The sequence below is a fragment of the Oncorhynchus mykiss genome, chromosome 3 (assembly GCF_013265735.2).
Source record: "Oncorhynchus mykiss isolate Arlee chromosome 3, USDA_OmykA_1.1, whole genome shotgun sequence".
Lineage (NCBI taxonomy): Eukaryota > Metazoa > Chordata > Actinopteri > Salmoniformes > Salmonidae > Oncorhynchus > Oncorhynchus mykiss.
Genome location: NC_048567.1, coordinates 55,020,704 through 55,046,478, shown reverse-complemented (window position 1 = coordinate 55,046,478; position 25,775 = coordinate 55,020,704). Strand labels below are relative to the sequence as shown.

Genomic DNA, 25,775 nt, shown 5'->3' with positions numbered 1-25,775 from the left:
AGCTGTCATCAAGGCAAAGGGTGGCTACTTTGAAGAATCTCAAATATGTTTTCCTTTTTTAACACTTTTTTGGTTACTACATGATTCCATATGTGTTATTTCATAGTTTTGATGTCTCCACTTTTAATTTACAATGTATAAAATAGTAAAAACAAAGAAAAACCCTTGAATGAGTAGGTGTGTCCAAACGTTTGACTGATACTGTGTATGATGCTCTATAAAAGATTATGGATTGAGCTGGCCCAGAATGCCCCCATTATCCAGGGTATTGTTCATTGTGGACACTGGGTCCGTAATGGGTGAAAACAAAACAACTCGAGGAACACTAATGAAAATATATATTTTTTATTTTCAGCATGATCCCCAGTGATTTAAATCACAATATTCTGTATGAATCAAGTACATATGTGGTATGGATGTGTTTGTATGCTGTTCGAGTTGAATCAATCAGTATGTACCAATGCACAAAATCTTTGCCATGTTCTGCCTGGTAAATCCAGCTTGTTTGACTGGCCGGTCTGTGAACAACCCAGCCAGTCAATACAATAGTAGGATGAGGACCTCTAGCCCAACTGTTGACCAGTTGCTGGACTGGAGTTACAGTAAAACAGCCTCCCAAGAGGTAATCAGAGTATGTATGTGGAGCAATGTACCAGTAAACAACAGATATGAAGTCTATACTTTTCTCAAACAGTGTATTATTTTATTTTAGAAATCAATGTCAAAGGTAAACTCTAAAAACCACAAGCCCCATAAGCCATTGCAGTAAATGTAGTGCTTTGGAATAGCCTTGATACTGAACATGTTGTAAAGTGGTTTGGAAGGACTACTGTCTGTCAGATCAGTCTCGCAGGCCAGAAGAGTCGTCTCAAAGGGCACCTGGCTTTTGCTCAGTGAGTCCTTTGCCATTGTGTTACTGCCACTAGTGGTACACACAGGAACTGTTCACACCAACCCAATGGTGAACGTATGTATCTCTTAGGGCTCTGTATACATTTTCAATGACCGTGTCAGTACTTATCTTGTGTGTTTTACAAGTCAGAGGTTTACAAAAAAAAAAAAGGCAAACCATTTATTTTCAATGGTATCCTGCAGACATCAAAAACTGTCTTACAATTGATATACTAATCATCTATAGGAACTGTGGTGGAGAGCCAGAGTATGGTTGAACCAAAACTCTGGGTGAACCAAAACCTTGTCAAGTTTCCGTTTTCTGCCGTTTTACTCTGCTGTGCTTGTCCAAGTTGTCGTGTGCCTCGTTGTTTTTCTAACCAGACTAATGTGTAGGTCCAGTGTCTGTTTAATTTATTAGCCTGTTTCCTCTGTGTTCTACCCCATCATTGGTAAATCTGCTTTGGCATCCTTCCATAGATGAGTCGACTGCATCGTTGTGTGTACTTACTTCTCCAAGAATGAAATGTCAGATTTTTTTAAATTTTTAATAGATATTTATGAAAATGCATTCTTTCACTCGTTTCATTTGTCTCTGACTGATAGAGAATTAAACTGTGGACCAATCTGTTTCTGAGTATGTGTCATTTGATGTGTAAAGTAAAAATGGACATTTTTACAATGCGCTGTGCCACTCTTGCATAGTCTCATCTCCACTCCAATAAAAGCCACACAGATGTTTCATGATTAGTGTTTATTTAAAATACTCCATCTGCTAATTATATTTCCATTTAAAAACAAAAATGTCACAACTAGCAGCCTACATAGTAAGCAAATATATATATATATATTTTTTTAAATAAACAGGAAAAGAGTCTACTCTTCTCTCTGTAGTGAATATTTTGCACAGGGGTCTGGGACCTGCCAGTCAGGGGAGTGGGCATGAGGGGCTGCCAACGACAAATCCCTGAGAGAGGTTGGTGGCGAGTCATGGTTATGTATCCTGGAGTGTTTGTTGGTTAGGCTGTAGAGGTCAGATATTGTGTCGCTGTCCAGTGAGCACAACATTGGAGTATGGCTGTCCAATAAGAGAACAACATTTGTCCAATGAGAGAACAGCGTTGTAGTATGGCTGGCCTATGAGAGTATAGCATTGGCGCAGCGGATGCCCACCAGGTTGTCAGCGCTAAAGGACCTCCTCACGGCTGCTCGGCTCCAGTCCTTATATTTGTCCTCACACAGTCTGGAGATGGCCTGAACACACACACACACACACACACACAGGGATGAGTGACTAGTCACTGTGGCTTCAAACCTAATGGACTGGTTAAATTCCCTTTCTACAATTCTTGTGTGTCACTCTCTGCTACCATCTTTTCTGTAATGCATTCTCAAACCTCTACCTGTAAGCTCCATCACAGCCCTCTCCTACCCACCACCCTTTAACTACCCCTCATTGCCGTGCCTCCAGTTTCTGGGCCCTCTCGTTGCCGAGTGTCTCCAGGGGGAAGCGGGGGCTGTTGTCGTCAGCCAGAGAGCGCAGGGCGAAGTAGTACTTGGCATAAACACTAGCCGGGACGTTGATGTTGAACTGCAGCAGCTCCAGGAATTGGCGTTCCATCTCGTTCCTGAAAGGGGAGAGAGCGAGGGAAACATGGTTAATATACACATTCCTAGAAAAAGTTGCTCTTAGGCACAGCTATAGGATCAACCTCCCCAAATTAAATCCTAACCCTGCCAATCAGTGCGGGAGAAATGCCAAATGGACTTTAGATAAGTGATAGGGGTAGCTTCATCCACAGGCAAGCCCTCAGGGCATCAATCTAATCAATAGCAAACTCCACTTCTCTTTCCCTGGAGCAGCAAGGGGAACAGTACATGAGGCCTATTCATTCTAACTGTCCTGCAGTGAAGACCAGACTGGCTTTCTGACAGAGCGGCTTGCTTCAGGTATATCATGTCTCTTCCTATACAGATCCCCCTCATCATCCTCATCATCACGACAATGAATAGGAGCGGCAAGCCGGTCACCATGGAGACAGCATCCAGGATGCTTTGTGGGAAAGGAGACAAGAGGGCCAGGGTGGCTGAAGGTTGGTGTGTGTATTGGAAGGCTGGTCTCCCAGGGAAACTAATGGAGCGGGCGAGGGCTGGGGCCATTATGTAGTAGCAGTGAGAGCCACTCCACTGCCTCCCCTTTCCTACCCCCGCCAGTCCTCGGCCCAGCTCACAAAGAGCACTTCAATGGAGGAGATGAAACTAGACTGCGAGAAGAGGGAGAGCGCACACACAGAAAAACATGTACACACACGTGTACTCTTAAACAAATGAGACATACAACACTCTAAAACCTACTAGGATGATGACCAGTAGTGTAGTGAGGAGCAGCCTACTGATTGCTTTGAGATTGCCTTCTGAACACAACCTCACTCAGCCTCCGTGCCCCTCTCCCTCTGTAGTCTCCTCTCAGTTTGATCCTAACACAGGGGCCCACATCACACAGCCCTTATCAGAGCTAAAGACAAGACTACTATACCAGTCTACAGACCACCACCCAATGACTGACCATCAGACAGGAAGGAGGTCTACGTCTGTCCTCCACCTGGACATGACTCAAAAAGAATGACTGCCAATGTGAAAAGATGACATCTGAACCAGCACAGTATGGTTCAGGTTGGCACAATAATAAAAGGGCATATTGTGTGTAATGACTCTAAGTGACACAACTGTGGCAGACGTACATATCCTCCACAGTGATGTCTTTGAGGATCTGGCAGTAGTCTACGTTCCAGACAGCCTGGTCGTCCCACACCTTGGAGGCCAGCAGGATGGCTCCCAGTACAATGCGCTTCCAGTTACATGGGCAGATGTCCATCTCAGCGTAGGTCAGCAGACGCTCCAGGTACACCTGGTGAGGTAGATAAACCTGCGGTGGCTTTTTCGCTTCAGAAATGTGATTGGCACAACAAAGAAAATAAGCGCAATCTGTGGGTAACGGCATGTCATTGATGATTTATTAGAACCAATCACACTGTAATAAACAAATGCAGGTCTACTCTGTTCATTGAGATGAGGCTCGGTTCACTTGACTTGCGGTGCTTTATCAATTGTTTCTAATACTTTACTGCCCTCTGGTGGTACATTAGTGCAGATGCAGGTTAATAGAACATCAAATCAAACTGTCACATGCACCGAATACAACAAATATAGATCTTACCGTGAAATGCTTACAAGTCCTTAACAAACAGTGCAGTTTAAAAAGAGTTAATAAAATATTTACCAAGTAGGCTAAAGTAAAAAAAAAAATGTTTTAAAGTAACAATAACAAGTCAGTGTGGGGGAGTACAGGTTAGAGGTCATTTGTACATGCAGGTAGGGGTGAAGTGACTATGCATAGATAATAAACAGCAAGTAGCAGCAGTGTACAAAACAAATGGGGGGGGGGGTCAATGTAAATAGTCTGGTGACCATTTGATTAGTTGTTCAGCAGTCTTATGGCTTGGGGGTAGAAGCTGTTAAGGAGCCTTTTGGTCCTAGACTTGGCGCTCCGGTACCGCTTGCCACGCGGTAGCAGACAAAACAGTCTATGACTTGGATGACTGGTCTGACAATTTTATGGGCTTTCCTCTGACACCGCCTATTATATAGGTCCTGGATGGCAGGAAGCTTGACCCCAGTGACGTACTGGGCCGTACGCACTACCCTCTAGCGTCTTATGGTCAGATGCTGAGCAATTGCCATACCAGGAGGTAATGCAACCGGTCAGGATGCTCTCGATGGTGCAGCTGTAGAACCTTATGAGGATCTGAGGACCCATGCCAAATATTTTCAGTCTCCTTAGGGGGAAAAGGTTTTGTCGTGCCCTCTTCACAACTGTCTTGGTGTGTTTGGATCATGATAGATCATTGGTGATGTGGATACCAAGGAACTTGAAACTCTCGACCCGCTCCACTACAGCCCCGTTGATGTTAATGGGGGGTCGGTTTTGCCCGCCTTTTCCTGTAGTCCACGATCAGCTCCTTTGTCTTGCTCACATTGAGGTCATCGTTGTTGATGACCACTGTTGTGTCGTCAGCAAACTTAACGGTGTTGGAGTTGTGTTTGGCCATGCAGTCGTGGGTGAACAGGGAGTACTGGAGTGGAATAAGTACACACCCCTGAGGGGCCCCAGTGTTGAGGATAAGCGTGGCAGACATGTTGTTGCCTACCCTTACCACCTGGGGGCAACCAGTCAGAAAGTCCAGGATCCAGTTGCAGAGGGAGGTGTTTAGTCCCAGGGTCCTTAGCTTAGTGATGAGCTTCGTGGGCACTATGGTGTTGAACGCTGAGCTATAGTCAATAAACAGCATTCTCACATAGGTGTTTCTTTTGTCCAGGTGGAAAAGGGCAGACATCTGTTGGGGCCAGTATGCGAATTGGAGTGGGTCTAGGGTATCCGGGAGGATGCTGTTGATGTGAGCCATGACCAGCCTTTCAAAGCACTTCATGAGTACTGACGTGAGTGCTACGGGGTGGTAATCAATTAGGAAGGTTGCCTTCACTTTCTTGGACAATAATACCTAGCGGAATATATCTACAGCACAGGAGGTTGGTGGAACCTTATTTGGGGAGGGGCTTGTGTTAATGGCTGGAGCGGAATGGTATCAAATACATCAAAAACACGCGGCATTCCAGCCACTATTATGAGCCATCCACCCCTCAGCAGACTCCACTGTATCCTTTCATATATGTGTTGATTAATCATGTATTCGCTGCTGATACATGGGTGTATAATGGGTTTTGATTGTGCCGACTGGACTCACCAAGGTGACGATGGCACACTCTGCAGTGAGCTGTGCAGCGCTGAACAGAGTTCTGACAAAGCGGTAGATGAGTTTGTGCTCGGGGTCCGTACGAGTGTAGTCACCAGGAACCTGCTCTCTCTTCAGGGAGAAGACCGTGTTAGACACAGATACAATAAACACCAGCGGAGGCTGCTGAGGGGAGGACGGCTCATAATAATGGCTAGAAAAGAAGCGAATGGAATGGCATCAAACCATGCGTTTAATGCATTTGATACCATTCCACTCATTACCACGAGCCAGTCCTCCACAAAATAAGGTGCCACCAACCTCACATGATACACCAGCCCAGACTCAACACATTCAGTCTTAAATGGCATATAGACTACTCTCAACAAGTTACAGTTGAAGTCGGAAGTTTACATACACCTTAGCCAAATACATTTAAACTCAGTTTACCCTGGTAAAAATTCCCTGTCTTAGGTCAGTTAGGATCACCACTTTATTTTAACAATGTGAAATGTCAGAATAATAGTAGAGAACGATTTCAGCTTTTATTTATTTCATCACATTCCCAGTGGGTCAGAAGATTACATACACTCCATTAGTATTTGGTACCATTGCCTATAAATTGTTCAACTTGGGTCAAATGTTTCAGGGAGCCTTCCACAAGCTTCCCACAATAAGTTGGGTGAATTTTGGCCCATTCCTCCTGACAGAGCTGGTGTAACTGAGTCAGGTTTGTAGGCCTCCTTGATCACATACGCGTTTTCAGTTCTGCCCACAAATGTTTTATAGGATTGAGGTCAGGGCTTTGTGATTACCACTCCAATACCTTGACTTTGTTGTCCTTAAGCCATTTTGCCACAACTTTGGAAGTATGCTTGGGGTCATTGTCCATTTGGAAGACCCATTTGCGACCAAGCGTTAACTTCCTGACTGATGTCTTGAGATGTTGCTTCAATATATCCACATAATTTTCCTCCCTCATGAAGCCATCTATTTTGTGAAGTGCACCAGTCCCTCCTGCAGCAAAGCACCCCCACAACATGATGCTGCCACCCCCGTGCTTCACAGTTGGGATGGTGTTATTTGTCCCCATGTGCTGTTGCAAACCGTAGTCTGGCTTTATTATGGCGGTTTTGAAGCAGTGGCTTCTTCCTTGCTGAGCGGCCTTTTCATGTTATGTCAATATAGGTCTCGTTTTACTGTGGATATTGACACTTTTGTACCTGTTTTCTTCACAAGGTCCTTTGCTGTTGTTCTGGGATTTATTTGCACTTTTCGCACCAAAGTATGTTCATCTCTAGGAGACAGAACGCGTCTCCTTCCTGAGCGGTATGACGGCTGCGTGGTCCCATGGTGTTTATACTTGTACTATTGTTCGTACAGATGAACGCGGTCCCATGGTGTTTATACTTGTACTATTGTTTGTACAGATGAACGTGGTCCCATGGTGTTTATACTTGTACTATTGTTTGTACAGACGAACGTGGTCCCATGGTGTTTATACTTGTACTATTGTTTGTACAGACGAACGTGGTCCCATGGTGTTTATACTTGTAGTATTGTTTGTACAGACGAACGTGGTTCCATGGTGTTTATACTTGTACTATTGTTTGTACAGACGAACGTGGTCCCATGGTGTTTATACTTGTACTATTGTTTGTACAGACGAACGTGGTTCCATGGTGTTTATACTTGTACTATTGTTTGTACAGACGAACGTGGTCCCATGGTGTTTATACTTGTAGTATTGTTTGTACAGACGAACGTGGTCCCATGGTGTTTATACTTGTACTATTGTTTGTACAGACGAACGTGGTCCCATGGTGTTTATACTTGTACTATTGTTTGTACAGACGAACGTGGTCCCATGGTGTTTATACTGGTACTATTGTTTGTACAGACGAACGTGGTCCCATGGTGTTTATACTTGTACTATTGTTTGTAAAGACGAACGTGGTCCCATGGTGTTTATACTTGTACTATTGTTTGTACAGACGAACGTGGTCCCATGGTGTTTATACTTGTACTATTGTTTGTACAGACGAACGTGGTCCCATGGTGTTTATACTTGTAGTATTGTTTGTACAGACGAACGTGGTTCCATGGTGTTTATACTTGTACTATTGTTTGTACAGACGAACGTGGTCCCATGGTGTTTATACTTGTACTATTGTTTGTACAGACGAACGTGGTTCCATGGTGTTTATACTTGTACTATTGTTTGTACAGACGAACGTGGTCCCATGGTGTTTATACTTGTAGTATTGTTTGTACAGACGAACGTGGTCCCATGGTGTTTATACTTGTACTATTGTTTGTACAGACGAACGTGGTCCCATGGTGTTTATACTTGTACTATTGTTTGTACAGACGAACGTGGTCCCATGGTGTTTATACTGGTACTATTGTTTGTACAGACGAACGTGGTCCCATGGTGTTTATACTGGTACTATTGTTTGTACAGACGAACGTGGTCCCATGGTGTTTATACTTGTACTATTGTTTGTACAGACGAACGTGGTCCCATGGTGTTTATACTTGTACTATTGTTTGTACAGATGAACGTGGTCCCATGGTGTTTATACTTGTACTATTGTTTGTACAGACGAACGTGGTCCCATGGTGTTTATACTTGTACTATTGTTTGTACAGACGAACGTGGTCCCATGGTGTTTATACTTGTACTATTGTTTGTACAGACGAACGTGGTCCCATGGTGTTTATACTTGTACTATTGTTTGTACAGATGAACGTGGTCCCATGGTGTTTATACTTGTACTATTGTTTGTACAGATGAACGTGGTCCCATGGTGTTTATACTTGTACTATTGTTTGTACAGATGAACGTGGTCCCATGGTGTTTATACTTGTACTATTGTTTGTAAAGACGAACGTGGTCCCATGGTGTTTATACTTGTACTATTGTTTGTACAGATGAACGTGGTCCCATGGTGTTTATACTTGTACTATTGTTTGTACAGACGAACGTGGTCCCATGGTGTTTATACTTGTACTATTGTTTGTACAGATGAACGTGGTCCCATGGTGTTTATACTGGTACTATTGTTTGTACAGACGAACGTGGTCCCATGGTGTTTATACTTGTACTATTGTTTGTACAGACGAACGTGGTCCCATGGTGTTTATACTTGTACTATTGTTTGTACAGACGAACGTGGTCCCATGGTGTTTATACTTGTACTATTGTTTGTACAGACGAACGTGGTCCCATGGTGTTTATACTTGTACTATTGTTTGTACAGACGAACGTGGTCCCATGGTGTTTATACTTGTACTATTGTTTGTAAAGACGAACGTGGTCCCATGGTGTTTATACTTGTACTATTGTTTGTACAGACGAACGTGGTCCCATGGTGTTTATACTTGTACTATTGTTTGTACAGACGAACGTGGTCCCATGGTGTTTATACTTGTAGTATTGTTTGTACAGACGAACGTGGTTCCATGGTGTTTATACTTGTACTATTGTTTGTACAGACGAACGTGGTCCCATGGTGTTTATACTTGTACTATTGTTTGTACAGACGAACGTGGTTCCATGGTGTTTATACTTGTACTATTGTTTGTACAGACGAACGTGGTCCCATGGTGTTTATACTTGTAGTATTGTTTGTACAGACGAACGTGGTTCCATGGTGTTTATACTTGTACTATTGTTTGTACAGACGAACGTGGTCCCATGGTGTTTATACTTGTACTATTGTTTGTACAGACGAACGTGGTCCCATGGTGTTTATACTGGTACTATTGTTTGTACAGACGAACGTGGTCCCATGGTGTTTATACTGGTACTATTGTTTGTACAGACGAACGTGGTCCCATGGTGTTTATACTTGTACTATTGTTTGTACAGACGAACGTGGTCCCATGGTGTTTATACTTGTACTATTGTTTGTACAGACGAACGTGGTCCCATGGTGTTTATACTTGTACTATTGTTTGTACAGATGAACGTGGTCCCATGGTGTTTATACTTGTACTATTGTTTGTAAAGACGAACGTGGTCCCATGGTGTTTATACTTGTACTATTGTTTGTACAGATGAACGTGGTCCCATGGTGTTTATACTTGTACTATTGTTTGTACAGACGAACGTGGTCCCATGGTGTTTATACTTGTACTATTGTTTGTACAGATGAACGTGGTCCCATGGTGTTTATACTGGTACTATTGTTTGTACAGACGAACGTGGTCCCATGGTGTTTATACTTGTACTATTGTTTGTACAGACGAACGTGGTCCCATGGTGTTTATACTTGTACTATTGTTTGTACAGACGAACGTGGTCCCATGGTGTTTATACTTGTACTATTGTTTGTACAGACGAACGTGGTCCCATGGTGTTTATACTTGTACTATTGTTTGTACAGATGAACGTGGTCCCATGGTGTTTATACTGGTACTATTGTTTGTACAGATGAACGCGGTCCCATGGTGTTTATACTTGTACTATTGTTTGTACAGATGAACACGGTCCCATGGTGTTTATACTGGTACTATTGTTTGTACAGATGAACGTGGTCCCATGGTGTTTATACTGGTACTATTGTTTGTACAGATGAACGCGGTCCCATGGTGTTTATACTTGTACTATTGTTTGTACAGATGAACACGGTCCCATGGTGTTTATACTTGTACTATTGTTTGTACAGATGAACGTGGTCCCATGGTGTTTATACTTGTACTATTGTTTGTACAGACGAACGTGGTCCCATGGTGTTTATACTTGTACTATTGTTTGTACAGATGAACGTGGTCCCATGGTGTTTATACTGGTACTATTGTTTGTACAGATGAACGTGGTCCCATGGTGTTTATACTGGTACTATTGTTTGTACAGATGAACGTGGTCCCATGGTGTTTATACTTGTACTATTGTTTGTACAGATGAACGCGGTCCCATGGTGTTTATACTTGTACTATTGTTTGTACAGATGAACGCGGTCCCATGGTGTTTATACTTGTACTATTGTTTGTACAGATGAACGTGGTCCCATGGTGTTTATACTTGTACTATTGTTTGTACAGACGAACGTGGTCCCATGGTGTTTATACTTGTACTATTGTTTGTACAGATGAACGTGGTCCCATGGTGTTTATACTTGTACTATTGTTTGTACAGATGAACGTGGTCCCATGGTGTTTATACTTGTACTATTGTTTGTACAGACGAACGTGGTCCCATGGTGTTTATACTGGTACTATTGTTTGTACAGACGAACGTGGTCCCATGGTGTTTATACTTGTAGTATTGTTTGTACAGACGAACGTGGTCCCATGGTGTTTATACTGGTACTATTGTTTGTACAGACGAACGTGGTCCCATGGTGTTTATACTTGTACTATTGTTTGTACAGACGAACGTGGTCCCATGGTGTTTATACTGGTACTATTGTTTGTACAGACGAACGTGGTCCCATGGTGTTTATACTGGTACTATTGTTTGTACAGATGAACGCGGTCCCATGGTGTTTATACTTGTACTATTGTTTGTACAGACGAACGTGGTCCCATGGTGTTTATACTTGTACTATTGTTTGTACAGACGAACGTGGTCCCATGGTGTTTATACTGGTACTATTGTTTGTACAGACGAACGTGGTCCCATGGTGTTTATACTTGTACTATTGTTTGTACAGACGAACGTGGTCCCATGGTGTTTATACTTGTACTATTGTTTGTACAGACGAACGCGGTCCCATGGTGTTTATACTTGTACTATTGTTTGTACAGATGAACGCGGTCCCATGGTGTTTATACTGGTACTATTGTTTGTACAGACGAACGTGGTCCCATGGTGTTTATACTTGTACTATTGTTTGTACATTTTTTTTTCTGGATGTCTTGACTGATTTCTTTTGATTTTCCCATGATGTCAAGCAAAGAGGCACTGAGTTTGAAGGTAGGCCTTGAAATACATCCACAGGTACACCTCCAATTGACTCAAATGATGTCAATTAGCCTATCAGAAGCTTCTAAAGCCATGACATCATTGACTGGAATTTTTCAAGCGGTTTAAAGACAGTCAACTTTGTGTATTTAAACTTCTGACACACTGGAATTGTGATACAGTGAATTATGAGTGAAATAATCTGTCTGTAAACAATTTTTGGAAAAATGACTTGTGTCATGGACAAAGTAGATGTCCTAACCGACTTGTCTAAACTATAGTTTTTTAACAAGAAATGTGTGGAGTGGTTGAAAAAGGAGTTTTAAGGACTCCAACCTAAGTGTATGTAAACTTCCCACTTCAACTGTAGAAAAAAAGAAGTAATTTCTAAATTTAGGTTCATGTCGAGTTTCCTACTAGCTAAACTAAATCTTATTCAATCCCCCTGCAGTGGTGTGTTTTATGCTGAAATTCGAGCTAGAGGTGCACTGGGATGGGCTATGGCATAAAGTTACAGTGTAAGGTCTAGAAGGGAGTGGGGAGACTGGCTGATACCAGATATTGATGTAGACAAGGGCAGACACACCAGTACAGCCAACAGTAGATCCACTGCAGATCTCTGTTAGGATGTAAACCGATATCAGGAGCTATTCTTTGGAATACATAAGATTCTGCAAACCCAGAGTGGATTATGGCAAAACTGGAACTGTCCACTCACCGATAAGAGGTGCATCTTCTCATCGAAAATGTCCAGTGACCTGTCAGAGTCCCTGAGACAGAGAGGGAGAGAGAGAACACCACTCTGAACCACACTGTCCCAAACCCCAATACACAGACATTTTTCCAGGCCCAGAGACCACCAACAGATCCATAATGCCTACTACCTATGTATACTCAAAATGAACAAGTCAAAACACTGCCACTCACCTGTTTTTAATGTGGTAGTATATCGCTAGTGTAACACTGGAAGAGGAGAAAGATAATTCATTAGGACCTGTGTTCAACTAGAAAAGGTACATGTCTTGTATGTGCATATGAAGGTAGCAGGTAGCCACCATTTTATTGTGCTTTTCAGGTTGGGCTGGCTGACCGTGCTGTCATCGATAAAGATGGTGGAACAGGAACTGTACTTCTTAGAGAGAGGAGAGGTCTGCAAAAGGAAATGTGTGACATTCAGTGGAAGTTGTCTTGGAAGTCAGACAATGCTATATTGAACCCTATCCCTTTGAGGTAATTGATGCTAGCCTGTGGTGGCTATAGCATAATAATGACATCACCAATTGGTTGCAGTAACTCCTGACAAACTACTTCCAAGGTAATAGGTTAGGTTTGAAATGTGGGTGAACTAGGCCATGTAATCTTGGGTCTGGGGCAGTCACTATAATACAGAGGTGTAGTTGAGGAAGAACAGTGGACAAAACACTCATACCAGGTCTCCTGTTTAATTGTGTTTGTCTTCTAGCTGACCGGACACCCCAACCACTTACTACAGGGGCTACAGTCTGTTCACCACAAGCACATAGGCTACATGAACACACACACACACACACACACACACACACACACACACAGTAGGGTATTTGACCAGGTCAAAAAGTCTTGGCAATTAGTTAGTTTCCACAGTGGGGATATTAAATAGAGGTCAGAGTAAACAAAGATTAAGAGGGCAGCCATAATGTCAACCAACCCTCTGCCCAGATCCTTTAAAAAGCTGACCAATCAGGTATGATGTCAGAGTGTTAAATTTGCAAATGTATTAGTTTGGTGTTGCCCTCCAGAGTAGGGACACAATGTTTTGGTGTCTCATCTGCCAGAGCCACAGGGCATCTGATGACCCCAGGTGACAATGACATCATACTGCTAACTCTAGAGAATGTGATGAATACACACAGTAGCGCCCCCCCCACCCCCCACCCCCCCCCCCCCCCCCACACACACAAAACCTTAATTATTGTTGGTTGACAAAAACCCAACCTAACCATTAAATACTTACATGACTAACATGGTTTATGTGATTCCTTTTCCTCTTGTCTTGCACTGGAAGGAAAAAGAAAATAGGCAGACTCAGACAAAACAGTCACATAGAAAGGGAAAGGAACAGTCACATAGAAAGGGAAAGGACGAGGAACAGTCCCAGAAAGGCAGAGGAACAGTCCCAGAAAGGCCGAGGAACAGCCCCATAGAAAGGGAAAGGCCGAGGAACAGTCACATAGAAAGGGAAAGGCCGAGGAACAGTCACATAGAAAGGGAAAGGCCGAGGAACAGTCCCAGAAAGGCCGAGGAACAGTCCCAGAAAGGCCGAGGAACAGTCCCAGAAAGGCAGAGGGACAGTCCCAGAAAGGCAGAGGAACAGTCCCAGAAAGGCCGAGGAACAGTCCCAGAAAGGCCAAGGAACAGTCCCAGAAAGGCAGAGGAACAGTCACATAGAAAGGGAAAGGCCGAGGAACAGTCCCAGAAAGGCCGAGGAACAGTCCCAGAAAGGCCGAGGAACAGTCACATAGAAAGGGAAAGGACGAGGAACAGTCACATAGAAAGGGAAAGGCCGAGGAACAGTCCCAGAAAGGCAGAGGAACAGTCCCAGAAAGGCCGAGGAACAGTCCCAGAAAGGCAGAGGAACAGTCACATAGAAAGGGAAAGGACGAGGAATAGTCACATAGAAAAGGAAAGGCTGAGGAACAGTCCCAGAAAGGACGAGGAACAGTCCCAGATAGGGAAAGGACGAGGAACAGTCCCAGAAAGGGAAAGGACGAGGAACAGTCCCAGAAAGGCAGAGGAACAGTCCCAGAAAGGCCGAGGAACAGTCCCAGAAAGGCCGAGGAACAGTCCCAGAAAGGCCGAGGAACAGTCCCAGAAAGGCAGAGGAACAGTCACATAGAAAGGGAAAGGACGAGGAACAGTCACATAGAAAGGGAAAGGACGAGGAACAGTCACATAGAAAGGGAAAGGCCGAGGAACAGTCCCAGAAAGGCAGAGGAACAGTCCCAGAAAGGCCGAGGAACAGTCCCAGAAAGGCCGAGGAACAGTCACATAGAAAGGGAAAGGCCGAGGAACAGTCACATAGAAAGGGAAAGGACGAGGAACAGTCACATAGAAAGGGAAAGGCCGAGGAACAGTCCCAGAAAGGCAGAGGAACAGTCCCAGAAAGGCCGAGGAACAGTCCCAGAAAGGCCGAGGAACAGTCCCAGAAAGGCAGAGGAACAGTCACATAGAAAGGGAAAGGACGAGGAATAGTCACATAGAAAAGGAAAGGCTGAGGAACAGTCCCAGAAAGGACGAGGAACAGTCCCAGATAGGGAAAGGACGAGGAACAGTCCCAGAAAGGGAAAGGACGAGGAACAGTCCCAGAAAGGGAAAGGACGAGGAACAGTCCCATAAAGGGAAAGGACGAGGAACAGTCCCATAAAGGGAAAGGACGAGGAACAGTCCCAGAAAGGGAAAGGACGAGGAACAGTCCCATAAAGGGAAAGGACGAGGAACAGTCCCAGAAAGGGAAAGGACGAGGAACAGTCACATAGAAAGGGAAAGGCCGAGGAACAGTGCCAGAAAGGACGAGGAACAGTCCCAGAAAGGGAAAGGACGAGGAACAGTCCCAGAAAGGGAAAGGACGAGGAACAGTCCCAGAAAGGGAAAGGACGAGGAACAGTCCCAGAAAGGGAAAGGGCGAGGAACAGTCACATAGAAAGGACGAGGAACAGTCACATAGAAAGGACGAGGAACAGTCACATAGAAAGGACGAGGAACAGTCACATAGAAAGGACGAGGAACAGTCACATGGAAAGGGAAAGGCCGAGGAACAGTCCCAGAAAGGGAAAGGACGAGGAACAGCGACCCAAAAAAACGACTCCGAAAAAGAGGGAAACGAGGCGGTCTTCTGGTCAGACTCCGGAGACGGGCACACCGTGCACCACTCCCTAGCATTCTTCTTGCCAATGTCCAGTCTCTTGACAACAAGGTTGATGAAATCCGAGCAAGGGTAGCATCCCAGAGGGACATCAGAGACTGTAACGTTCTTTGCTTCACGGAAACGTGGCTCACTGGAGAGATGCTATCCGAGGCGGTGCAGCCAACGGGTTTCTCCACGTATCGCACAGACGGAAACAAACATCTTTCTGGTAAGAAGAGGGGCGGGGGCGTATGCCTTATGGCTAACGTGACATGGTGTGATGAAAGAAACATACAGGAACTCAAATCCTTCTGTTCACCTGATTTAGAATTCCTCACAATCAAATGTAGACCGCATTATCTACCAAGAGAATTCTCTTCGATTATAATCACAGCCGTATATATCCCCCCCCAAGCAGACACATCGATGGCTCTGAATGAACTTTATTTGACTCTTTGCAAACTGGAAACCATTTATCCGGAGGCTGCATTCATTGTAGCTGGGGATTTTAACAAGGCTAATCTGAAAACAAGACTCCCTAAATTTTATCAGCATATTGATTGCGCAACCAGGGGTGGAAAGACCTTGGATCATTGTTACTCTAACTTCCGCGACGCATATAAGGCTCTGCCCCGCCCCCCTTTCGGAAAAGCTGACCACGACTCCATTTTGTTGATCCCTGCCTACAGACAGAAACTAAAACAAGAGGCTCCCACGCTGAGGTCTGTCCAACGCTGGTCCGACCAAGCTGACTCCACACTCCAAGACTGCTTCCATCACGTGGACTGGGACATGTTTCGTATTGCGTCAGACAACAACATTGACGAATACGCTGATTCGGTGTGCGAGTTCATTAGAACGTGCGTTGAAGATGTCGTTCCCATAGCAACGATTAAAACATTCCCTAACCAGAAACCGTGGATTGATGGCAGCATTCGCGTGAAACTGAAAGCGCAAACCACTGCTTTTAATCAGGGCAAGGTGTCTGGTAACATGACCGAATACAAACAGTGCAGCTATTCCCTCCGCAAGGCTATCAAACAAGCTAAGCGTCAGTAGAGACAAAGTAGAATCTCAATTCAACGGCTCAGACACAAGAGGCATGTGGCAGGGTCTACAGTCAATCACGGACTATAGGAAGAAATCCAGCCCAGTCACGGACCAGGATGTCCTGCTCCCAGGCAGACTAAATAACTTTTTTGCCCGCTTTGAGAACAATACAGTGCCACTGACACGGCCTGCAACGAAAACATGCGGTCTCTCCTTCACTGCAGCCGAGGTGAGTAAGACATTTAAACGTGTTAACCCTCGCAAGGCTGCAGGCCCAGACGGCATCCCCAGCCGCGCCCTCAGAACATGCGCAGACCAGCTGGCCGGTGTGTTTACGGACATATTCAATCAATCCCTATACCAGTCTGCTGTTCCCACATGCTTCAAGAGGGCCACCATTGTTCCTGTTCCCAAGAAAGCTAAGGTAATTGAGCTAAACGACTACCGCCCCGTGGCACTCACTTCCGTCATCATGCAGTGCTTTGAGAGACTAGTCAAGGACCATATCACCTCCACCCTACCTGACACCCTAGACCCACTCCAATTTGCTTACCGCCCAAATAGGTCCACAGACGATGCAATCTCAACCACACTGCACACTGCCCTAACCCATCTGGACAAGAGGAATACCTATGTGAGAATGCTGTTCATTGACTACAGCTCGGCATTCAACGCCATAGTACCCTCCAAGCTCGTCATCAAGCTCGAGACCCTGGGTCTCGACCCCGCCCTGTGCAACTGGGTACTGGACTTCCTGACGGGCCGCCCCCAGGTGGTGAGGGTAGGCAACAACATCTCCTCCCCGCTGATCCTCAACACTGGGGCCCCACAAGGGTGCGTTCTGAGCCCTCTCCTGTACTCCCTGTTCACCCACAACTGCATGGCCACGCACGCATCCAACTCAATCATCAAGTTTGCGGACGACACAACAGTGGTAGGCTTGATTACCAACAACGACGAGACGGCCTACAGGGAGGAGGTGAGGGCCCTCGGAGTGTGGTGTCAGGAAAATAACCTCACACTCAACGTCAACAAAACTAAGGAGATGATTGTGGACTTCAGGAAACAGCAGAGGGAACACCCCCCTATCCACATCGATGGAACAGTAGTGGAGAGGGTAGCAAGTTAAGTTCCTCGGCATACACATCACATACAAACTGAATTGGTCCACTCACACAGACAGCATTGTGAAGAAGGCGCAGCAGCGCTTCTTCAACCTCAGGAGGCTGAAGAAATTCGGCTTGTCACCAAAAGCACTCACAAACTTCTACAGATGCACAATCGAGAGCATCCTGGCGGGCTGTATCACCGCCTGGTACAGCAACTGCTCCGCTCTCAACCGTAAGGCTCTCCAGAGGCTGGTGAGGTCTGCACAACGCATCACCGGGGGCAAACTACCTGCCCTCCAGGACACCTACACCGCCCGATGTCATAAGAAGGCTATAAAGATCATCAAGGACATCAACCACCCGAGCCACTGCCTGTTCACCCCGCTATCATCCAGAAGGCGAGGTCAGTACAGGTGCATCAAAGCTGGGACCGAGAGACTGAAAAACAGCTTCTATCTCAAGGCCATCAGACTGTTAAACAACCACCACTAACATTGAGTGGCTGCTGCCAACACACTGACACTGACTCAACTCCAGCCACTTTAATAATGGGAATTGATGGGAAATGATGTAAATATATCACTAGCCACTTTAAACAATGCTACCTTATATAATGTTACTTACCCTACATTATTCATCTCATATGCATACGTATATACTGTACTCTATATCATCGACTGCATCCTTATGTAATACATGTATCACTAGCCACTTTAACTATGCCACTTTGTTTACATACTCATCTCATATGTATATACTGTACTCGATACCATCTACTGTATCTTGCCTATGCTGCTCTGTACCATCACTCATTCATATATCCTTATGTACATATTCTTTATCCCCTTACACTGTGTACAAGACAGTAGTTTTGGAATTGTTAGTTAGATTACTTGTTGGTTATTACTGCATTGTCGGAACTAGAAGCACAAGCATTTCGCTACACTCGCATTAACATCTGCTAACCATGTGTATGTGACAAATAAAATTTGATTTGATTTGGAAAGGAACAGTCACATAGAAAGGGAAAGGACGAGGAACAGTCACATGGAAAGGAACAGTCACATGGAAAGGGAAAAGACGAGGAACAGTCACATTGTGCTTATGAGGGAGCATAGAAGTCACTTACAGTAGCCTAAGTACCATCTCTTTACATAGCGTGCTAGAGCAGAGACATTGGTGGTGGAGAGGACGAGTTACCACCGTACCAAGTAGCTAAAGTGCATAAGACGAGAGTTTGAGACGTGTGCCGTATGGACTCTCACGGCATCATGATCATGTCTCGTGTGATGATGTGATGCGAGCAGGGTAGATTACTTACACTCACAGTCTGTCTGGGACTTGCTGAGGAAGATGGTGCTGAGTCGGGCATGGTTCGATGGGTGGGACTCCTGGGCCAGTTCTGGAACACACAAAGTCACCATGGACCAATAGAAAACAGTAGATAAAAGAGGGATAATGATACAGACTGTTACTGAAGAGACTGACTTATTCCATGGTTAGTGATACAGAGAACAGCCTGTGTAAACTCTTAGTTCCCTGGAGGCCAGTATGTTGACCCGAGGCCAGTGAGAAGAAAATTAGACCTGATGCTCCATAAAGACAGTACAGTGACCTGAATGCATACTATTACCCAATTAGAGGAATGCATGAATGAATACATAAATTAAAACAAATGTGTATAGGACAACCAGGCTATGTAACCAAACACTCTTGGACAGCAGCAGCATCACATACTAAACGATGGAGATCGATTTAATGACCTCATTGGAAACTACACCACATAATGGGTCCATTACACACAGGTTCAATGGTTAGGCTTAGCGATTAGACAACCTGAACCAACTGTAATGTATTAACAGCTGCCTCTGTCTGGGATTGTGAGCCCCTGGTGGAACGTGGCAGGCAGGGCCAGGGGAATATCAGGTCAGGCGGGTTGGCTTGGCAGAGCCAGCATACCCCCCCGTCCACTCAGGCTGTGGCAGGGGCGCGGGATGATGGTATGGGACTGGCAGGGAGGGGGGGGCAACAATGACGCCTTTGTCTGGGGTCTCTGGAGAACACTGGGTCTGCTCTCCTTAAGCTCCACCCATACTGGCCAGCATGCCAAGAAACAGAAGGTAGAGCAGAGAGGAGGTGGTTTTCAACCTGTGGTCCGACAGCTGTTGATCCGTGGGGTACTGGAGGTAATGTTTTGGTAATAAGCCATTTGATATTACAATAGGCCTTTGAATCTGTTACAGTCACTGATAAAACATACTCTTAATTTGACCACTAAAATATTTGTGATATGGTGGTCCCCGGAACAGAAAAGGTTGAGAACTGCCGAGGTAGACTTGGTTGCAACACAAAATACGGTGCGACATACACACGTCTGCCACTACCGATCAGATAAATGGCACGCTGTCTGGGATTGTGAGCCCCTGGGCTCCCGAGTGGCACGGTCTAAGGCACTGCATCTCAGTGCTAGAGGCATCACTACAGACCGTGGTTCGATTCCAGGCTGTATCACAACCGGCAGTGATCAGGAATACCATTGTGCGCTGCCCTATTGGCCCAGCGTCGTCCGGGTTAGGGTTTGGCCGGGGTAGGCCGTCATTGTGAATAAGAATTTGTTCTTACCTGACTTACCTCGTTAAAAGGTTAAATATAATACAGATTAGAGTGTGTCAGACATCAAGTGATTACTGCATCCTAGATAAGATGGAGCCTCAGCTCCCCGACCCAGCCACACAGCCCCTCCCTCCACCAGCATCTACCATTCACACCCTGACCTCTACATGGACTGGAGTCTTCCTGCCGGGGAATCCCATGCCCGCTGAGCACCGTCTGTGCCAGTCACTGTATTTCTGTCCCGGCTCCACTTTAAGAGGTATGCCACTGCCATGTGATGCCAGGAATGGGATGTGGAGTGGAGTTGGAGCCAGGCGGGCATACAGTATCTCTCAACACTAAGGAGGGCAAGCCATGGTTAGCATGTTACCCACTAGAATCTGCCATGCTCTTGGACCTACTACTCTGCTGAAGCAGGCATAGGTCATACAAAATGGATACACAGATTACTTCATTCAGCCCCCTTCACTCGTATTTGTCCAATTTTGCCATGGCTCATGGGGTGTTCTTATACTATCCGAGTGACTCAAAATCAAATGGGGGCCCCATGCCATGTTTGAATTTTTGTGTTTTGATTCAGTGATGTAAATGCGAAAGCACAACCGTCACTCACTGCTCCGTTTTTCCTCTGTCACTGTCACTCAGAGGCTGTGTGACAGCAACGCCTAGTCTGACTGGCCTGTTTGTTCTTACACGCTAAATAAAAACATACCTAGTATCCACTTTGCTCGCGCTGCAGGCCGCTCCAATCATTAAAACAAATGTAACAGAAACCACATCAAATGTTATTTTGCCGTGATGGAGCTGCGCAGAAGAGGACAGAAACATCTACATGATTCAGGTGGATGACGTATTGTGAGTTCAAATGTTGCATGTACAGCCATCTAGCGCAAAAATAATATTGTGATATGAAACTATCGATTTTTTCCACCATTACTAGTAATCATCCAAATATGGCTAACTTAAGTGATCCGAGTAAGAACGAAAATAGCCTTCATTGTCTGCTTGTGCAGAAATGTGCTTTGAGTCCTAGGCTCTAGGCTGAAGGAACAGCAGTAGTAGGCAGGCAGGCAGAGCAGACAGCACTGATAACCACTCTATAGATTTGAGGAAAGTCCTTGCTGTGAGATCAATGGCCTATTGGCCTTCACAGTTCAGACAGCAGGACGTGTGGGCTTCCCGAACCAGGATGAGCAGGCTGTGATGGTGATGTAGTCCATTGTACTAAAATGTGTCACTGGCGCTGGCCTGAAGAGTGGCTGTCTGAAGTCTCTGCACATGGTGGTTATGCTCCAAAACTTCTCCGTTCCTGGCTCACACAAGACAACACTGAGTGGCCCTTATCAGGTGATCTACCCTCAGTTCAGTCTACTACTCTTTATCATCCACCTACAGCTGGTCCTAGACCTGTGATGAAAAGCTGGAGGACTGTCTTCATAATAGTGCTGATAAATTAGTGCTTTTTGAGGTCGGTTTGGTTATTAAAAAATAAAGATTTTCGGTTTCTGTGCATTATGTGGGTTGAATGCTGTAAAAACACAATAAAACAATGAATAAAAGTCCCATGACGGTAGTGACTGCCATACCCATGACACTTATTAACAATCAGTTATTCACAGTATTTAATACAAATATTTCAGGTTGTGTATTTAACATGTTTTATTTGATAACTTATATTTCATTCCAAATCATCTCTATAGAGCTGTTTCCTATGCTGTCTAACAAAACCACTATTTTAGTAGTTCAAAGTAAATAAGAATACTTTTGTAACTGTTGAATATCAATTATTAAATCACTTAGATAATGTAGTCAGGTAAAGATGCCTCATGAAATAACTGCTTTCTTGATCGTGGATTCTTCTGTCTCCTATGTAGCAGGCGTAAAAGATTGACTGGTAAACTTGTCCAGTCAATGGACTATGGTCATTGTAGTTAATTATCAAGTTGTCTGCGGTAAACAATGTATAAACTATGTTGGAAACGACAACTACATCACACCGTTTGAGCTTGATCTGATTTATCTCTAGAGAAACTGCAGCACACATTGAGCTCACCCAACAACAAAAAATAACATGGAATTCAAATACTTTAACCAAAGTCAGTCAATTTGTTGTTTAAAAATGAAAAATAACTGACGTTTAGGTAAAAAAAAAAAAAAAAAAAAAAATTTTTTTTACTTACATTTTTAAAAACTCAGCACTACTACATAAGGACACAAAGAGGGACAGACCATCTAACCCTGACCCAGGGTCAGCCTTTCAACAGATGGGTATAACACACTAGGCTTAGTGCTAGTAGACAGGCAGACCCTCGCTCTCTCTGAAGTCCAAAATAAACCGGGGGGGGGGGATTCAATCATCTGTTTATGGCAAGGACCGCTAAAACAAAACATCCTTGAAACATTGCTGCAATTATTTCATGAGGAGGATATCCCAAGCTGGAAGGCATGCAATGAAATCACATGGGTGTCACCCATAGGCACAAGGGGTCTTATACTCACTGAGGGTTAAAATAGTTATACTGTAGCAACATAACACTGCTTATCAGAGCATAGTGTACATAGTATTGGTTTAAAACAGCTTTTCCCCTTGATTATGTGTGTGAGTCAGTGAGGCAGCTGTCCTGTGGTATAGCATCATCAGGATGCCCGGGATATCTGGCAGAGTTGGAGAATAGATCCTTGGGGGTCTGTGCCATATTACACCAACCATGCCATAGTGCAGTACTTTTGACAAGGGCCCATAGGGTTCTGGTAGTACACTAAATGTGGTCCTTTGTAGTGCAGTTGGTAGAGCATAGCGCTTGTAACGCCAGGGTAGTGGGTTTGATTCCCAGGACCAACCATATGTAAAATGTATAAATGCATGACTAAGTCGCTTTGGATAAAAGCACCTGGTAATTGGCATACACTCACTAGCGTTTTAGGTATATCCACATTTCAGGTACACCCATTTAGTACCGGGTCAGACTTTGCCTCCAGAACAGCCGGAATTCTTTGGGGCATGGAAATGTTTCTCAATTGGTATCAAGGGACCTAATGTGTGCCAGGAAAACATTCCCCACACAATTACACCAACAGCCTGTACCATTGAGACCAGGCAGGATAGGGCCATGTTGCAGCAGATGACCACACCGGGTTTCACTCCTATAATGCTGCTTACGCCAAATCCTGACTGACATCAGCATGATGCAACAGGAACTGGGATTCGTCAGACCAGGCAATGTTTTTCCACTCTTCAATTGTCCAGTTTTGGTGATCATGTGCCCACTGGAACCACTTCTTGTTTTTCCTCTGATAGAAGTGGAACCCGGTGTGGTCGTCTGCTGCAATAGCCCATCCGCGCTGTTATTTGCCTGGATCAAACACCCCTCCTTCCCAGGCAGCCTCATCACACCCAACTTTATGGGCATGTAATTCAATCAGAATATTATACCTTTAGTATCTCTACTACAGCAGCTAATCCCAAATATGCGAGCGTGACACCTACCGTTAGGTTCCTCTCTGTCGCTAATGTGCTGCAGGTACGGGCCGGTGTCGTCCCTCACATTCGTGCTTTTTTGGTAGTCTTCCAGGCAGTTGCCTTGGTAACTTTGGGCTTCTCTCCGGGGACACGCAGCACGCAATCGTATTCCCCATTCCACACGAGGAATAACTTCAATACTATTTTAGAATCAAGAGTAGTGCAAAATTCCTTCAAATCAGGTATGCCAGCTAGCTAGTTTCAGCTACCAACAAATACATACGCTTTTCATTCAGCTACAAAAAAAAACATTGAAAACAGAGAAAATATTAAATTATAAACAAAATTGCTGACAAGAAATATCAATAAATTGCACTTCTGTCCATGAGGGTGTGCTTGCCTGTTCTCCTTCCGCACCATGCATTAATCAAGATTGCTGACTGCAACAAAAATAAAAAGCGATGTTGTTTCTTTGTGTATACTATATTAGAAAACATGGAGCAAAAACAAGGTTGCTCGCTACTTAACAACATAAATCATTTGTAACACCGAGGTCATCAAGAAGCTGTAAACCCGAGCAATACAAGTGGCTGCCCATTCATCCATTGGACATTCCTTTACAAGAAAGTCAGCAAGCTAGCTGTAGCAGCAACGGAACACTGTATGAGCGATTAGCTAGTCCCTTTAAACAATATAACTACTCCACGCATATGCAACTAGTTTCCAACCGTCGGTTCCCAATTGTCCGAAGTAAATTAGATCTCTCACGCCAGTCCCTTCTTTGATTCCCAATCCCAGGATCAGACGCCAACTCTATCCCGAGGCTTTGTGTTCACGTAGCTGCCGTCTTGATACAGAAATCAAAGCCGGAGCGGTTCAAATAATTTATCGAAGTCAATCTGGTCAAGTCTTCCCGAAGTTCATCTTCGACCCCACCCCCCTAACCTTCGGACTCAGGATCCTCCATTGTCCCCACCGGCCAGTTCTGCGTACCGCTCGCAGCCACTACAGCCATCTGTTCTGAACACGGCTACCTGGCATGCACAGCTGACTTACAGAATTCCTTAAATTACTATTGGGCGTGTAATCAAAACGAGGGGAATTTCTCAATGGCCATTGGTTCAAAAATGTGTAAATTGAAATGAATTCTGACAAATAAATGCATTCAGATAAATACATACATCTTCATCCTTATTGGTCTTCAAAATATGAATAATTAAGAATGACCGTCTCCCATCGTTCAATGGGCGCATTCGATCATTCTGAGCCACGGGACACCTGCCCATGGACCTGTGACGTGACCGGGCAGTAGCGGTGAGACATGAACGCCGTAATCTACGTCGCGTGGTCATGTCGTCAACAAGGCAGCATGGTGTATCGTCCAGAAACATACATCTAGTTTCCATAAAACATACACTTACCGAACAGTTCATTATTTAAACGAATGTAATCAACTTTCACCCTGTGCCAAACACGCCAACCCGAGCGCCCGATTAATCAAATCCCCTCATTGTACATGTCCAATTTTTATTTTGATGTAACCTTTATTTAACTAGGCAAGTCAGTTAAGAACAAATTGTTATTTTACAATGACGACCTACCTCGGCCAAACCCGGACAACGCTGGGCCAATGGTGCGCTGCCCTTTGGGACTCCCAATCACGGCCGGTTGTGATACAACCTGGATTCGAACCAGGGTGTCTGTAGTGCCAGACAGCTGCGCCACTTGGGAGACAATCAAGTTGTTCCACCCATATAACGAGGCCGCTTGTTTAATCGTCATTTGATTGGACAAAAACCAAGGAAAAGGCCATACCTCAATTATTCTTACAGAAGCAGTGCTTTATATTGAGATAGCTCTTCATTCTGAACATTTTAAAATTCTAATTAGAAGACGCTCAGGTCAGAAATGATAGACACAGGATTGATACCATTTTGGTTCTGCTGCTTCAAATATCACTGTATAAGTGGACATACAATACCACATATAGCTATCAGAAGAAACTCAGGCAGAGTTACAAGTGGGCCTTTGATTTGGATTAAAGCTCCTAATTGCATACTTTTGTTTT

General features: G+C 44.6%; 1 protein-coding gene across 5 annotated transcripts; it reads right to left on the bottom strand.

Moving 5' to 3' along the window:
- Window positions 1-1,435: 1,435 nt before the first annotated feature.
- Window positions 1,436-24,749, bottom strand: LOC110520225 (cyclin-Y-like protein 1). Of its 5 annotated transcripts, XM_036974617.1 has the most exons (12): window positions 24,108-24,749; window positions 23,735-23,907; window positions 18,956-19,036; window positions 13,586-13,629; window positions 12,648-12,742; window positions 12,520-12,555; window positions 12,311-12,362; window positions 5,694-5,813; window positions 3,633-3,799; window positions 2,498-2,519; window positions 2,357-2,386; window positions 1,436-2,145 (listed from the first exon to the last, which is right to left on the bottom strand). In XM_036974617.1, the coding sequence occupies exons 1-12, from the start codon at window positions 24,125-24,127 to the stop codon at window positions 2,029-2,031; spliced, it is 957 nt and encodes a 318-aa protein (XP_036830512.1). In that variant the 5' UTR covers window positions 24,128-24,749; the 3' UTR covers window positions 1,436-2,028. The 5 variants fall into 5 exon arrangements, with proteins under 5 accessions (XP_036830512.1, XP_036830509.1, XP_036830510.1 ...); XM_036974614.1 differs by having other exon boundaries at window positions 2,357-2,519; XM_036974615.1 differs by having other exon boundaries at window positions 2,357-2,519; window positions 18,962-19,036.
- Window positions 24,750-25,775: the final 1,026 nt, after the last annotated feature.

Bases quoted from the DNA above. Each gene is read 5' to 3' on its own strand.
- LOC110520225 (XM_036974614.1), bottom strand. From the start codon at position 24,127: ATGGTGCGGAAGGAGAACAG. The intron at 5,814-12,310 runs GTGAGTGGACAG...TTCTCCCTGAAG, and splicing joins AGAAGATGCACCTCTTATCG to AGAGAGCAGGTTCCTGGTGA. The intron at 2,146-2,356 runs GCACGGCAATGA...GTGTGTGTTCAG, and splicing joins AGAGGGCCCAGAAACTGGAG to GCCATCTCCAGACTGTGTGA.